The sequence below is a fragment of the Hypanus sabinus genome, chromosome 12 (assembly GCF_030144855.1).
Source record: "Hypanus sabinus isolate sHypSab1 chromosome 12, sHypSab1.hap1, whole genome shotgun sequence".
In the NCBI taxonomy this organism is placed as follows: domain Eukaryota; kingdom Metazoa; phylum Chordata; class Chondrichthyes; order Myliobatiformes; family Dasyatidae; genus Hypanus; species Hypanus sabinus.
In genome coordinates this window covers 110107313-110123260 of record NC_082717.1, presented here as the reverse complement: position 1 = coordinate 110123260, position 15948 = coordinate 110107313, and the positions used below count along the sequence as shown (strand labels likewise).

Here is a 15948-nt window from a genome sequence, read left to right as displayed (position 1 = left end):
TGTGAATGCTGCTCATCTGATGCTCTCTGCCTGTGGTGCTGCTGCAAGTAAGCTTTCCATTGCACACGTGTGCTTGTGCACTGACACATACAGATTGCTGGAGGAACTCAGTAAGTCAGGCAGGAGTGTACAGTGCAGCGCAGTACTCTGATTTTACCAACTTCATTGTTGTGTTTGCAGCTGAAAGCTCTCATCTAAAACATCGACTGCTTATTCCTCTCCATCGACGCTGCCTGACCCATTGAGCTCCTCCAGCATTTTGAGTGTTCAGTCAGCAATTTTGAGTCTCCAAACAGATTTTAAGTTCAAATCAGCAGAAATGAACAAACGATCTCCGGGCTCTATGTCTACATACCAAATGCTGCAGTTAACATGGTTTACAGTTTGCAGAGTATATCTGAATAGATAGTTTCTGTCTGGCATGGAAACAGGAATTCTCATTATTTTTACTGCTGAGGGTTTAGGTCAGTCAAAGGCATGATGTCACAACCGTGTTTGGCGATAGATGTGAAAGGTTTTCCACTACAATTCTTTTCTGCAATGCAAAGTGGAGGGAGAAAAGCAAAAGATGACAGAAATAACATAATAAAGAGTATCAGTCACCAGCAAGGTTCTAATCCCAAACTAGTTGCTAGTGAAAGGACACCAAAGGGGGTGATTAATCAGAGGGAACAGGAACCTTTCAGTTAGAGAAGGTTAAACCAAAGCTGAAACACAAGAGAAACTGCAGATGCTGGAAATCCAGTGCAACACTCACAAAATGCTGGAAGAACTCAGCAGCTCAGGCAGCATCTATGAAAAGAAATAACCCTAGGATGATTTTTTAATAGAGAAGTTAAGGAAAATGAAGACAAAGCACAAAAGACTCTTGCAGATCATAAACACAAGAACGCCTGCAGATGCTGGAAACCCAAAGCAATACGCACAAAATGCTGGAGGAACTCAGCAGGTCAAGCAGCATCTACGGAAAGGAGTAAGCAGTTGACGCTTCAAGGCAAGGCCTTTCTTCACGACTGATCAGGAAGATGCCAGAATAAAAAGTTGAGGAGAGGGAATGAGGCCTGCTGGAAGGTGATAGGTGAAGCCAGGCAGGTGGGAAAAAAATCAAGGGCTGGAGAAGAAAGAATCTAATAAGAGAAGGGAGTACACCACAGGAGAAAGGGAAGGAGGAGAGGGAGTATTCAGGTGAGAAATAAGAAGTCAGAATGGGGAATACAGAAATGCTGGGGGGAGGGGAAGGATTTGTTCACTGGAAGGAGAAATTGATATTCATTCCATCAGGTTAGAGGCTACCTAGACGGAATATAAGGTGTTGCTCCTCCACCTTAATGGTGCCCTCATCTTGGCACCGACCAACATGTTGGATGGGAATGGGAATTAAAATGCTGGCCAAAAGGTAGTCCCACTTGTGACGGATGGTGCAAGGTGCTTGATGAAGGGGTCCCCCAATTTACAGATGCTAGAAATCCTGAGCAACACGCATGCACGCACAAAATGCTGCAGGAATTCAGCAGGTCAAGCAGCTGTATATTCCCCTCCAAAGATACTGACTGACTTACTGAATTCCATTTTGTGTGTGTTGTCCAATTCTTTCATCTATCTTCAGTAAAATTTGATCCAACGATTAAGCAGTTGAAACACAACAGGGTTAGATAACAGATGAAACTCTACTTACGCTGTATAGCTCTGAGCCGTGGGATGATGGTGGGGCTGCTTGGCGGACTGCAGCTGCTGCCATTCAAGCTTTTCCGCTTGTCAAGCGTTGGAGATGCCTGGACGGTGATCTTGTGTTGAAAATCTACCAATTCATAATGAAGTGAAATGTCATAGGATGCACAAAACTACCTGGATTAGAGGTCACAATACAGGTCTTCCCCAGACTGCCCCCAGACGCGTTTCCTTCTCGTGTATGGTTTATGACTTGAAAAGTCAGAAACGTGGCTGCGAACTGAATTCCTGTACAACAGAGGTGGGTTGTCACATACACCGTACAGTAACAAACCATCGGCCCACAATGCCCAATTACACCCACATGAACATTAACCTACCAATCTGCATGTCTTTGGAGTGTGGGAGGAAACCAGAGCACCCAGAGGAAACCCACAGTGAGAACATACAAACTCCTGACAGACAACAGCAGAACTAACCCGGATTGCTGGTGCTGTAACAGGGCTACCCTACTGTGCCACCAGAAACAGGAACAGACAATCTGGAGATGCATTTCAAATTTTATTTTGCCATTCTTAAAGCTGACATTAACAAATTTAGCCTGCGCTTTCTCTGGCTAATAATGATACTGGATTTGTAGAATGGGCATTAATGTATTCTTCATGGGCAAACTAGCAGCAAGAACAGTCACTCTGAGCCCCACAACTGCTGGCTAGTTCTTCCTGCCCATCTCCCAAACCCTCGCTCACATGTACACAGGTTTGTAAGCTGGGGAGGATGTATATCAGGAAAGTGAAACAGAACATAGAACAGTACAGGCCCAGATTAATCAAACCTTCACTCCCACGTATCCCTACAGTTTTCTATCACCCACGTCCCTAATGTATCTCCCTTTACCACTACCTCTGGTAGTACATTCCAAGCACTCATCACTCTCTGTGTAGAAAAACTGTCTATGACATCTCCCCATACTTTCCTTCAATCACCTTGACATTATGCCCCCTCATATCAGCCACTGCTGCTCTGTGGAAAAGCTTTGACTGTTCACTCTATTTATGCCTCTTATCATTTTGTACATCTCTAACAAAGTCACCACTCCTTCTCCCATGGCTCCAAAGTGAAAAAGGACCAGCTTGCTCAAGTAGACATGCTCTCTAATTCAGATAGCATCCTGGTAAGTCTCCGGACTCTCTCTCAAGTCTCTGCACCCTTCCTATAATGAGGCAGCCACAACTGAACACAATATTCCAAGTGTTTTAACCAGGATTTTATAGAGCTACATTTTAGAAAGATTTTTATAAACAAACACATTCACTTTGCTTCTCTATAGAGATTAAACTGTGGTTAGTAATGGAAACTCAATTTTAAAAGTTTTTCAGTGAATATTAAAGACGTTTAGAATTAGTCTAGTTCCAGTTTAGCTTGGTATGATTATTGCCCTTGCACACACCCAAGGTTTTAGCTCCGTACCTGAAGGCAAGCTGATTCGGTTTCCATCTTTTAGCTTTAGCCGGTTTTTCCTGAACTTGCCTTTTCTTTTCTTCACTTTTGGTTTCTCTTGGTTCAACTGGAAGATAAGAATATTCAGCTCGCGCTCCAGCACATCGATTTCCCGTTCCACCAGCTGCTGCTCCCGTCGTTTCAGTAGCTCCTCGTGGGACTTCTGCTGCAACTCAGCCCTGGTCAGCTCCTCCTCCCGTGATCGCAACTCCTAGCAAACACAACAGGATGAAGTTCGAGGGATCACTGCCAAGTCTAGATTACTCGTGACAATGATGCACTGAGAAAAAACTCTGAAGAACAACTTGCAGAGAATATCCATCGGCAGAACCGCAGTAAAGCCTTTGACAAGGGTGTCACCAACAAGACTAATGTTAGAGCTCACGGGATCAAAAAGTTGGCTTGTTAATAGGAGACAGAGGGTTGATTGTGTGATTAGAAGCCTGAGACCAATAATGTGCCACAGGATCAATGCTGAGGCTCTTGCTGTTTGTTAAAATACCTCAATTTGGATAATAATCTACTATAGGTGATATGATCAGTAAGTCTGTAGATGTCCAATAAGACCATAAGACAGGAGAGTAGAATCAGACCATGTGGCCCATCGAGTCTGCTCCACCATGGCTGATTTATCGTCCCCATCAGCCCCATTCTCCTGCCTTCTCCCTGTAACCTTTGGCATCTTTACAAATCAAGAACCTATCAACCTCTGCTTGAGAAAGACCCAATGACTTGGCTTCCACAGATTCGTAACCCTCTGACTGAAGAAATTCATCCTTATTTCCATTCTAAAGGGACATCCTTCTACTCTAGGGTCTAATCACAGATTTTCACTATTGGAAAAATCTTCTCCACATTTCCTCTATCTAGGCCTTTCAATTTTTGGTAGGTTTCAATGAGACAACCCCCCCCCCCTGCCCCCCCATTCTTCTAAACTCCAGCAAGAACAGGCCAAGAGCCTCCTCATGCTTTAACCCTATCTTTCTCGTGAACCTCTATTGGACCCTCTCCAATGCCCACACATCCTTTCTTTTTACATCCAAGGGGCACAAACCTGCTCATAATACCCCAAATGCAGTCTGACCAATGCCTTATAAACCCCAGCATTACATGCTTGCTTTCATATTCTAGCACTTTTGAAACGAATGCTAACATTGTATTTCCCTCCACCTATGTCACAGCAATTGACGGTGTTATTGATGGTGTCTCAGGCTATAGGATGCTACTGACCAGTTAGTAAGATGAGAAGAGTAATTGTAACTGGAATTTAATCCCTTTCAGTGCAAGGTGGAGCATTTTGGAGGATCTAATGAGATAATGAATGGTAGGACCCTAATAAGTATTCCATAAATTTCCAAAAGGTGGCAGCATACGTTGATAATCAGAATCAGAAACACAAGAGATTCTGCAGATGTTGGAAACACACAAAATGATGGAGGACCTCAACAGGTCAGGTAGCATGTATAGAGGGGAATAAACCGTCGCTGTTTCAGGCCGAGTTGCCTCCATAGATACTGCCTGACTTGCTGAGTTCCTCCCGCATTGTGTGTGTTAATCAGTCAGTTTTACTATCAGTGACATATGTCATGAACTTTGTTATTTTGTGACAGTACAGTGTGATACAAAAAAAATTACTGTAAGTTACAAGAAATAAACAGTGCAAAAGAGGAACAGTGAGTGACGTAGTGTTTGTGGACCATTCAGAAATCTGATGGCAGAGAGGAAGAAGCTGTTCCTAAAATGTTGAATGTGGGTCTTCAAGTCCTGTATTTCCTCCCCAATGGTAATAGCAAGAGGAAGAGCTGAAGACAGCATACATGACGCTCCTTCATTAACCAGGATACAGAATACTTGAGCTTGGAGTTTATAATATTAATTTATAAAACTTTGGTTAGACCACAGCTGAGGTACTGGGTAGGCCTGTTGTCTCTGCCTGCTCCTGTCCCACTGAACTCACGTTCTCATACCTCAACTCCATTCAATCCCCCTTGGCTCAGCTCCTTCCCACCTACATCTGTGACGCTTCTCATGCCCCTGGTCTCCTCTAACTTCCAATTCCCTGGCCCTGACCGCCTCATTTTCACCATGGCTGTTCAGTCCCTATACACATCTATCCCCCATCATGCAAGCCTTAAAGTTCTCCACTTCTTTCTCAATAAAGGAACCAACCAGTTCTCCTCCACCACCACTATCCTTCATCTGGTCCTTATCCTCAACACTTCTTCAATTGGCTCCCACCACTTTCTCCAAACTTGAGAGGTAGCCTGGCTCTTCACTAGTTACGTAAAACTGTCCATGTTGCAAGCTGGTGATGCTCCCCAGCTTCCTCTGCTATGCGATTCTCCAAAATAGGCCTCAACAATATCTTATACGATTTCAACATAACATCCCATCTCCTGTGCTCAATACTTTGACTAATGTGCCAAAAGCTTTCTTTACGACACTACCTACCTGTGCTGCCACTTTCAATCAATTGTGAACCTGTATTCCCAGATTTAAAGCAAGCTGGTGATGCTTCCTCTGCTATGTTGACAACTGCATTGGTGCCGCCTCATGCACACATGCCGAGCTTGTCAACTTTGCCTCCAACTTCCACCCTGCCCTTAAATTCACTTAGACCATTTCTGACACCTGTCTCCCCTTGCTCGATCTTAAATGCCCCTAATGTATCTGCCTTTACCACCACTCACCTATCACTGATATTCCCATCCCCCACATCATCTTACAATTGTGCCCTTTCACAATAGCCAATTCCACCCTTGGAAAAAGTCTCCGGCTAGCCACTCAATCTACAGTATGTCTCTTTTTCTCTTGTACACTTCTATCAAGCCTTATTAAAACTGGTAGTCAGATCAGCACAGAACAGCACTGAGAGAAGAGTTTAAAAGCAAGATTAAAAGATGGAGGACAGAGATTTGCAAGAGGATTCCCAAATAGTGAGCTTAGGTAGCTGAAACAGTAGTCATCAAAACATTCCAAAAATGTAAGATTTCAGAAACTGGAATGTCCAGAGTTGCAGGTAGGCAAAACCATACTGAGTTTTAGGATGTGAATCTTAATGTAACATAGGCATGGGATGAATAAATAAAAAGTCAAGGAGCAGAAAAACAAAAAGGACACACAATGTGACAACATTGTCATTGGATTTACGTACATTGATATCAATAAACCAAAACAATGTTTCAAAGTTGTGTACAGTAACTTCATCTACAATAACAACACACACAAAATGCTGGAGGAACCTGGCAGGTCAGGCAGCATCTATGAAAATGAATAAACAGTCGACATTTCAGGCTGAGACCCTTCATCAGGAAGGAAGGGGGAAAATTCCAGCATCAAAAGACGGCGGGGGGGGGGGGGGGGAAGAAGAAGACTAGTTGGAAGACAGACAATGAATGAAGCCAGTGGGTGGGAAGAGTCAAGGGCTGGTGAAGAAGGAATCTGATAGGAGAGGAGAGTGGACCATGGGAGAAAGGGAAGGAAGAGGGGACCCAGGGTAAAGTAATAGGCAGGTGAGAAGAAGTAAAGGTCAGAATGGAGAACAGAGGAAGGGGAGGGGAACTTGTTTCTCAGAAGGAGAAATCGAGTTCAAGGCTACCCTGACGGAATTTAAGGTGTTGCTCCTCCACTCAGAGGGTGACCTCATCTTGGCACAAGAGGAAGCCATGGACCGACACACATTAGAACAGGAATAGGAATCAGAATTCAAATGTTTGGCCACCCAATGTCCTGCTTGAGGCAGATGGAGCAGAGGTGCCTGATGATACAGTCCCCCAACTTGTGACGGGTCTCACCCATGTACAGGGGACCTCATTGGGAGTATCGGACAAAATAGACTGCCCCAGTAGATACGCAGGTGAAGTGTCTGGGGCCCTGCAGTAATCAGACCTGTATTTACACAGGAGACGGACAAGCAGCAGGAACGTTACAGACCCTATACAGATTACAGAGGAGGCGTTTGCTGTCTTGAGGCAAATTATGGTGGGTTGCCAGAGCCTGCCAAGATGTTACCTTGGACCCTTGTGGGAGGCAAGTGCAGAAATTGTAGGGGCCCTAGCAGAGATATTTAAATCACGCTCCGCAACAGGTGAGGTACTGGAGGACGGCTTATGCTGTTCCACTGTTTAAAAAAGGTTCTATAAATAAGCCAGGAAATTAAAGGCTGGTGGATGTTGCTTACAGGGATTTTGGCAAGGCCTTTGACAAGGTTTGTGGTTGAAGCCAGAGTGGTAGTGGATGGTTGCCTCTCAGTTGGAAAATGGGCTGAGAAATGGTGGATGCAATTTAATGCAGAGATGTGTGAGGTTTTGCACTTCGGTATCACCAACCAGGGTAGGTCTTACACAGTGAACAGTCCAGCACTGAGGAGTACAGCGGGTAAAGGAATCTGGGCATACAGGTTCACAATTGATTGAAAGTGGCAGCACAGGTAGGTAGTGTCGTAAAGAAAGCTTTTGGCACATTAGTCGAAGTATTGAGCACAGGAGATGGGATGTTATGTTGAAATTGTACAAGATATTGTTGAGGGCTACTTTGGAGAATCGCATACAGCTTTGGTTACCTATCAACAAGAAAGATGTCAATAAAGTTGAAAGAGTACCAGTATGTTGCCGGGTCTGCAGAACCCGAGTTATAAGGAAAGACTGAATAGGTAAGGACTTTATTCCTTGGAACGTAGAAGATAGAGGTATACAAAATTATGAGGGGTTATAGATAGGGTAAATGCGAGCAGACATTTTCCACTGAGGTTGGGTGGGACTACAGCTAGAAGTCATGAGTTACGAGTGAAAAGCTTTAAGGGGAACAAGAGGTGAAACTTTTTCACTCAGTGTGGAACGAGCTGTCAGCACATGTGGTGCACATGAACTTGGTTTCAACGTTTAAGAGAAGTTTGGATAGGGTACATGGATGATAGGGGTATGGAGCACTATGGTGCAGGTTGGTGGGATTAGGCAGTTCAAATGGTTTGGTATGGACTAGATGGACTGAAGGGCCTGTTTCTGAGCTGTACTTTTCTATGACACTATGATAAGTAGCTCAAAATGCCCAGATAAAAGCAAATTGAAAACACAAAATAACACCTGAGAACCTGATGACCTAAGGTCTACCATCATTGATGAAAATGAGTCATCAGTACCAAGCAATCTACACCATGAGCCTGCCCTTCAGCCACCCTGGTTCAAACAACGATGGGTGCTGGATCACTGCCACAGATGGCTGTGGAAGCCACGTCATTGATTATATTTCAAGCAAAGGTTGATAGGTTCTTGATTATTAAAGGGAGTCAAAGGCAGGAGAATGGGGTTGAGAGGGAAAATAAATCAGGCATGATGAAATGGCAGAGTAGACTCAATGGGACTAATTCTACTCGTGTCCTATAGTCTAACAACAGTAACATTTCAAAGTTCAAAGTAAATTTATTATCAAAGCACATATATGTCACCATGTTAAACCCTGAGATTCATTGTTTTGTTGGCATTCAAAGTAAATGCAAAGAAACATGATAGAATTAATGAAGACCGCACCCAACAAGATGGACAAACACCAGTGTGCAAGACAACTGTGCAAATATGAAAAGAGAAAAGATGATAATAATAAACAAACAATAAATATTGAGAACATGAGATGAAGAGTCCTTGAAAGTGAGTCCAAATGTTGTAGGGACAGTTCAGAAATGATCGAGTAAAGTTATCCCCTCTGGATCTGATGGATGAAGGGCAATAACTCTTCCTGAACCTAGTGGTGTGGGGCTTGAGGCTGCTGTACCTTTTTCCTGATATCAGCAGCAAGAAGAGAGCACGGCCTGAATGATGGGCGTCCTTGGTGAAGTACGCTCAGTCAATGAAATTAGTATTTTAGAAAATAAAATATAATTTCCCAACACAGGTGGCCCCCGTTTTTTTGAACATTCGCTTTACGACACTTTGCTGTTATATTAGTTACCTGTTTTCACTAAACAAAGAGTTTTCGCTTTTATGAAAAAAGGTAGCAGCCAAGTGCCTCCCCCGGAACTGCATTCTAGCCGCCATTGCTGAAACACGTGCCTGTGAGCGTAGGCGGCCTTAAGCATCTGGGGGCCCGTTTCAAGAGTTAATGTGGAGCCCTACCCTCCGCTTCCCAAAAAAAGAAGAAAAAAAGTGAATATTCAAGTTGATTTGCATCAATAATGGTATAATTTCTGACTTAAACGTTGACACATTATATGCACTTTCAGCATAATGGACAGTCAGCTCAACATAATCCAAACAATTCTCTTAATTAAAAACTGAAACAATGACATTTTTTGCTTTGGAGTGAGAAGCCTCGCCCTTTTCAGCAGCGAGTCTGCTTTGAATGGCACTATAGGTATCAGCTGACATAAGAACAGCTTAAACAATTTCCCTCTAAATTAATAACAAAAGCAATGTCATATTTAATGAAAATTCACACTTTATTTATTCAATGAACAGTGTCTGAAAGTTAACTACTGGAAGGTTAAAACAAACTGCCTCACGCGCTCTTTCAGCACCACAGACAGCTCCCGGAGAGCGAAAAGGAGGGGAGAGAGAGAGAGGGAGAGGGAGAGGGAGAGGGAGAGGGGGAGAGAGAGAGGGAGGGAGGGAGAGGGGGAGGGGGAGAGGGAGAGGGGAGGGGGAGAGGGAGAGGGAGAGGGAGAGGGAGAGGGAGAGGGAGAGGGAGAGGGAGAGGGAGAGGGAGAGGGAGAGGGAGAGAGAGAGAGAGAGAGAGAGAGAGAGAGAGAGAGAGAGAGAGAGAGAGAGAGAGAGAGAGAGAGAGAGAGAGAGAGAGATTACGATTTGTTGAAACGCCGCCTAATCGCCTATACACATTTGGAGTGAAATACGTGGTTTATTTTATTTTAATTATAAACTTTATTTTTGCTAAGAATGTGTTAAAAGACTTACTACTAGAACTTCACCACCCCTCCTTTGCTTGAGTGCTGAGAATGCTTTAGTGAGCTCATCTTTGTCCAGCGATCGTGTTACTTCATGCTCAATTGATATCTGAGCAAGATCTGACAGACGCTCCTAGAGCACGGTTGTCCTCAGATGAGCTTTAGCCTCGAAAAACCTCTCTCCACTCACTGCAGTCACAGGCACTGTCAGCATGGTGAGGTTAGGATACAGTTCAACCAGTTTGTTGCTGTAAATGTAGCTCAGGGTCTGCAGGCCAGTGGTTTCTTTTGCAGGCACGGCACTGACAGCAGCCAACACCTCGCGCAGAAGTTCCTCAGTATCCACATCACCAAGTGTCCTCTCCATGTTTACGCAGCTGTCTTTCAGTGTGCGACTTTGGGTGTTTTTTTTCATTTCCTCTCTTCCATAAAAGAAGCCAAATAGACTGTAAAATGACTCCATCAGCTTGAAGCGCTCACTAATGCCTGTGATGGCAGAGTCCACTAGTGGAAGGAAAACTTCTCTCTTGTACCGTTCCTCGGGTGCCACTGGCAGGGAAGGATCTGCACTTTGGGACTCGGACTGGAACTGGCGTTTTGGTTTTCTGATTCGTGCTGTAGGAAAGACCACTGGCATCCCCATCTCTTCAGCTATGTCTCTGGCATCTGTCTGGGTGGATGAAAGGCCGTTCTCTCTCTATTCCTTGAGAAATTTCAGAACATGTTCCACCTCGCGCTGTAGCACGTCGATTCCCACTTGTGGGCTCTGGAGCAGCTTGTTGACACAATTCACCTCATGTAAAACGTTGTACCAAATGATAAGTCAGCAGGAATTCCCATGACATGATCTCCTGTTCTAGGCCTCTGGCTGCAGATGTGGTTTCACTGTCACCTTTCTGGGTGGCATGTTCAATCAGTGACAGGAGCGCACTGCCAACATCGGGAAGCTGGTGGCGCAGGACTTTCACACTTTCCACACAGCACTCCCATCATGTGTTGGATATGGCCTTGAGGGTCATGTGTGGCACGTTCTCCTTGAAAAGCTCCCATCTCTGAGTCGATGAGCTGAATAGTGTGTATAGGCATTGCAGCACCCCAAAGCTCACAGACTCCACTGTTGATTTTGCAGCATCGGCAATGACTAGGTTTAGGCTGTGGCTGGCGCATGGCATGAACAGTGCTTTTTTGTTAATATCTAGCACCCTCTTCTGCACCCTGCTATTTTCCCCCGCATATTCCTCCCGTAATCATATGCCTGCCCCCTGCATTTTGAGATAATGCTAACTTCTCCATCTGCGTTAAGAAAACGTCGGTCAGGCCTGCACCTGTTGTGTCAAGCACTGGTAGGAAACCGACAAAATGCTCACTAACTGTAGCTCCGACATTTACTTGGCATGTGACAATGCACAGTGACACAGAGAGCTGCTCTGTGTGCACAGAGTCAGTGGTGCAGCCCATTATCACCGAGTAGTAACGTGATCATTTTACTCTCTCTGTTATCACTTCCAGTGTGATTAACTCATTTTGTATGGTTTTCCCCATGTAGTGGTCAGCAATCTCTTTTTCCTCTGCTCGTCTGACATGTTCGCTCGTCACTGGGTCGAACTCGGCAAGCAGCTCCACCAGACCTCGAAAGTTCCCATTATTTGGTTCATGTGGGGTGGGATTGTGACCATGGAAAGCAAGGTTTCATTCTGCAAGGTGACAGACTATGGCAATGAACCTCTTCATGACATCATTCCAGTGTTTTTTTTCCAGCATTTGCAGTTCTTGGTATGTGCTGTCAATGGCACTGTGCTTTCTTAAGCACATTTCCAGCTTGCGCCAGCTATCCATGTTGGCACGGTGTGCATTTGACTTCTCATGATCCTGGAGTGTGAGAGTGAGTTGCTCCCACACTCTGAAACCTCCGCAAGTGAGACTATGATTTCGCTTGCCAGATAGGGTACAGCAGAAACAGAAGATTGAATCAGATGATTCTGAGTACACTAACCATGACCTACGAATGGTTTCTCTATTTTTCATCTTCATACGATATCTGTCCTTGGTAAAACGACAGCAGTATTGGCTCTGTGCAAAGTTAATGTCCTCTAACTGAACGGGACCTCTCCTAACAACGTCGATCTGTTGGTCACTGGTAATATGTGTTGGCCAACATGCTGGATTGGTCTCTGTGAATGTTAGTGGGGCTTGCTGTCTGTCTGGTGTGCTGGTGGCGGCATCTCCCTCGCCTGTCTCAGTTGTAGGACTGTCATCATGCTGTAGTGCTTGTCAAACAAAGTTTGGCCATCATTATCACCATCTGTTTGAGTAGAATTGTTCTTCTCATTTTCATTGCTCTGATTACCAACATCTCCTGTACCACTTACACTGTCACTTGGCACTGCAGCCCCATGCTGTGCCGATGGTGCAGCAGCAACTGCAGTCAGCGGGCCTTTTACAGATGCTGGACCAAAGGAAGATGACATTTTTCGCAGACTCTTTAGATGTTTTGTTTTGTTGTCTAATATTTTCTGTTTATCAGCACCACTAGGATAGGAGCGTTTCATTTTCCTCTCATTGAAAAGTAGCCTTCTGAGCTAGGAGCAATGTTTACAGTGTTTTCTCAGGTGTCAGTCAGCGAGCGCCCACTGGTGACCACCAGGAGAATATTATGGCGACTAGGAGCTGTGCATTAAATTTTTGCATGTCAGTCGGGGCCCCTGGGAGGGCGGGGCCTGTTTCATTTGAAACAGGTGAAACATAGCTAAGGCCACCCATGCCTACGAGCATCTGTGCTTTATGTCAATTTATTTTGAGCATCTGTTAGCAAGATGAGTTCTAATGTATCGGAAAAGCCTAAAAAAGCGCGTCAGGGTGTTACACTTAGTATTAAACTAGACATAATTAAGCGTTTCGATCGTGGTGAACGATGTAAGGACATAGTGAGTTTGGCTAAGGGTTTGTGGAAGTTGACGAAGACGATGTTGAAGAGGTTTTGGCATCTCATGACCAAGAACTGACAAATGAAGAGCTGATGAAGAGGGAAGGATTACAATCAAAACCGAATGCAGTAGCGAAAGTGAAGTCATCCAGGAACTGAACCTGAAGCAATTGCGTGGGATTTTCGCTGCGATTGACAATGTTGCAATGATTGCAGAAAAGTATTTTGAAAGGGTAGTAGGTTTAGAGCATATTTGCAGGATGGTTTAAGTGCTTACAAAGAACTGTATGATAGAAAAGCACGCGAGGCTAAGCAGTCAAGCATACTGTTGTTTTTCAAGCCTTCCACATCAGCCACAGCAGACGACGAACCTCAACCTTCGACATCAAGGCAGGCAGACATAGAAGGTGACCTGTCTGCCCTGATGGAAACAGACGACGATGAGATGACCCCCCAGTGTCCCACCACCCCAACCTCCAACGACTCAGCCTAACACACCATCATCAGTGTGCTCGCTGCCTTCCCGATTCTGGTAAGTGAAACTACACTGTACATACATTATTTCTACTTTATATAGGCTGTGTATTTTTATGTGCTAGTTGGTATGATTTGGCAGCTTCAAAGTTAAAGGTTACTGAAGAAAGTGCTTCTGCCGAGAGCACTTGCGTGAGATTTTCACTACGCTAGACAGTGCTGCGTTGATTGCAGAAAAGTATTCCTACTTTATTTAGGCTGTGTATTTATCAGATCATTCCTGCTTTTACTATATGCTACTGTTATTTTAGGTTTTATGTGTTATTTGGCAGGATTTGGTAGGTTATTTTTTGGGTCTGTGAATGCTCACAAATTTTTCCCATATAAATTAATGGTAATTGCTTCTTCACTTTATGACATTCCAGCTTACGAACTATTTCATAGGAACACTCTGTCTTTCGATAGTGGGGGAAACCTGTACTCATTTTGTTATACAGTTTGAGCAACCCTCATCTGAAATGCTCAAGGCCAGAGTGTTTTGAATTTTGGAATATATAATGAGATAGCTTGGGATCACCATCATTTCCAGCTCTAAATTTAGGTGCTACCAGTCAGCAGTCTTTGTCTTCCACTTGTTCATCACACACACGTACAGTTAAAGTTATTACATACCAATAATATCATGGAAATACAGTGAGTCAGAAAAGCAGCACGGCTGGATCGGGAGAATACCTGATTCAGCTGTCGAACAACACACAACGACAGGCACTCAGTCTCCAACTACCATGTTGTGTTTTCATTAAAAGCTTACAGTACACAGTATTTGTATTTCACTCTTTATGTAAGGTATAAAAACAATCAGCATTATAGACTTGTTCTGGTAGACTTCCATCAGTAACAATCTTCACAAACACATCATTGAATTTCTCTGCTGATCAGCAGATTCTCTGTCTTCAAAATGTTTTAAATCTATAAAAAATTACTGCCATGCCTTTTCTTAAATTTCTGCAACCAGCCTGTTGAATATTCACAATTACCTTCAGTTTGTCACGATAGATCTTTGCTTGTTTTATGATCAGCATATCGTTAAGTGGCATATGTTCACTCCAAGGCTGATGAATCCATTCTTTCAATACACAATCAAGATCCTCACTTTCTGGTTTATGGAGCGTTTTCCATTTTTCATTAACTTCTGTTCATGTGGGGTCACTTCTCAGAACCGTCTGTGAAGCGCAGAGACCAGTGTACCACCTAGGCCACGTGGTACACGTGGCATTTTCCTTTTGTGACCTCACATCAGCACTCAAAATATTTTTGGATTTTGGAATTTCAGATAAGAGGTATTCAACCTGTACTAAATATACTGAAAAATTATACAATGGAATCTGGAGTAAGTTAACAGTCTGGGTCCCATTTGTCTTGAAAAAAAGGCTGAAGAAGGATTACTAGAGATATATAAAATTATCAGGTTTAGTTATAGGTACATATTTATACAGTTAACAACAAGCCAGGTGACCAGCAAGCTAGTATTTTTTTGTCATGATGCCAATTAAAGAGAAAACAATGGGGAGTTCAGCAAAAAAAATCTCATGAGTTTTCTTACACTCACAATGGGACTTCTTACAAAGGAAATACAGCGAGTGCTTCAGACCCTCACTTAAACAAAAACAATCTCCTTCAGAGTAAACTGGCCTCACCTTTTCCTTTGTCCTTAGCTCATTAAACATCTGTTGGATTTCCATCTTCCAGTCATCCTGCATGGAATGGAAGGACTCCTGCGGCATATCAGTTATGACTGTCGACTCAATAGCAGTGAGCTGCTCCAAAATAGTGGCAAAAGATGGGCGAATATGAGGATCCTGGTCCCAGCACTCTGAAATGTGCAACATGATAGGTAAAATAAACACTGCATCTCATCAATCGCTTTCTTTATGTGTTCCTAGAATAAAAACAGAAAATACTCAGCAGGTGAGGCAGCATCTGTACAGACCGTGTTTCTTGTGGCTTGATCAGCCGAGGATTTTCAGCATTTTGATTTGCTGGATTTACCTGCTTGCATTACGGTGTGGTAAGCCAATGTAAATGCACAAGAACACAAGAAGCTCCAGTGAGTACTGAACTTAGCCCATTGCCACACAAGCACATCCCCCAATTATCAGTGTATCTTCAGGAGGCACTACTTCAAAAAGGCAGAGGTTCACTCTCATTAGGCAGGACATATTCCGCACTACCAAGTTCAATAATAGCTACTATTTGGTTCTTGAACTAACCTGCAGAACCATAATCAATAAAGGATTCCTGCCCCAAGTATACTACCTCAGCAACACTATGACCGCTTTGCAATTCAATATGTTTAGACCATAAGATACAGGAGCAGAATTAGGCCATTTGGCCCATCGAGTCTGTTCCACCATTTCATCATGACTGATCCATTTCCTTCTCAGACCCAATTTCCTGCCTTCTCCCCTTATCGCTCCATGCCTTGACTAAT

At 43.8% G+C, this 15948-nt stretch overlaps 1 protein-coding gene across 1 annotated transcript in view; it reads right to left on the bottom strand.

The window, feature by feature from the left end:
• Positions 1-15948, bottom strand: part of LOC132403289 (mitogen-activated protein kinase kinase kinase 21-like) — a 155563-nt gene that overhangs the window by 23056 nt on the left and 116559 nt on the right. The window contains exons 4-6 of the mRNA XM_059986731.1: positions 15155-15330; positions 3139-3379; positions 1676-1798 (exon numbers count right to left, since the gene is read on the bottom strand). Coding sequence (XP_059842714.1) covers positions 1676-1798; positions 3139-3379; positions 15155-15330 — 540 coding nt within the window. The remainder of the gene's footprint in view (positions 1-1675; positions 1799-3138; positions 3380-15154; positions 15331-15948) is intronic.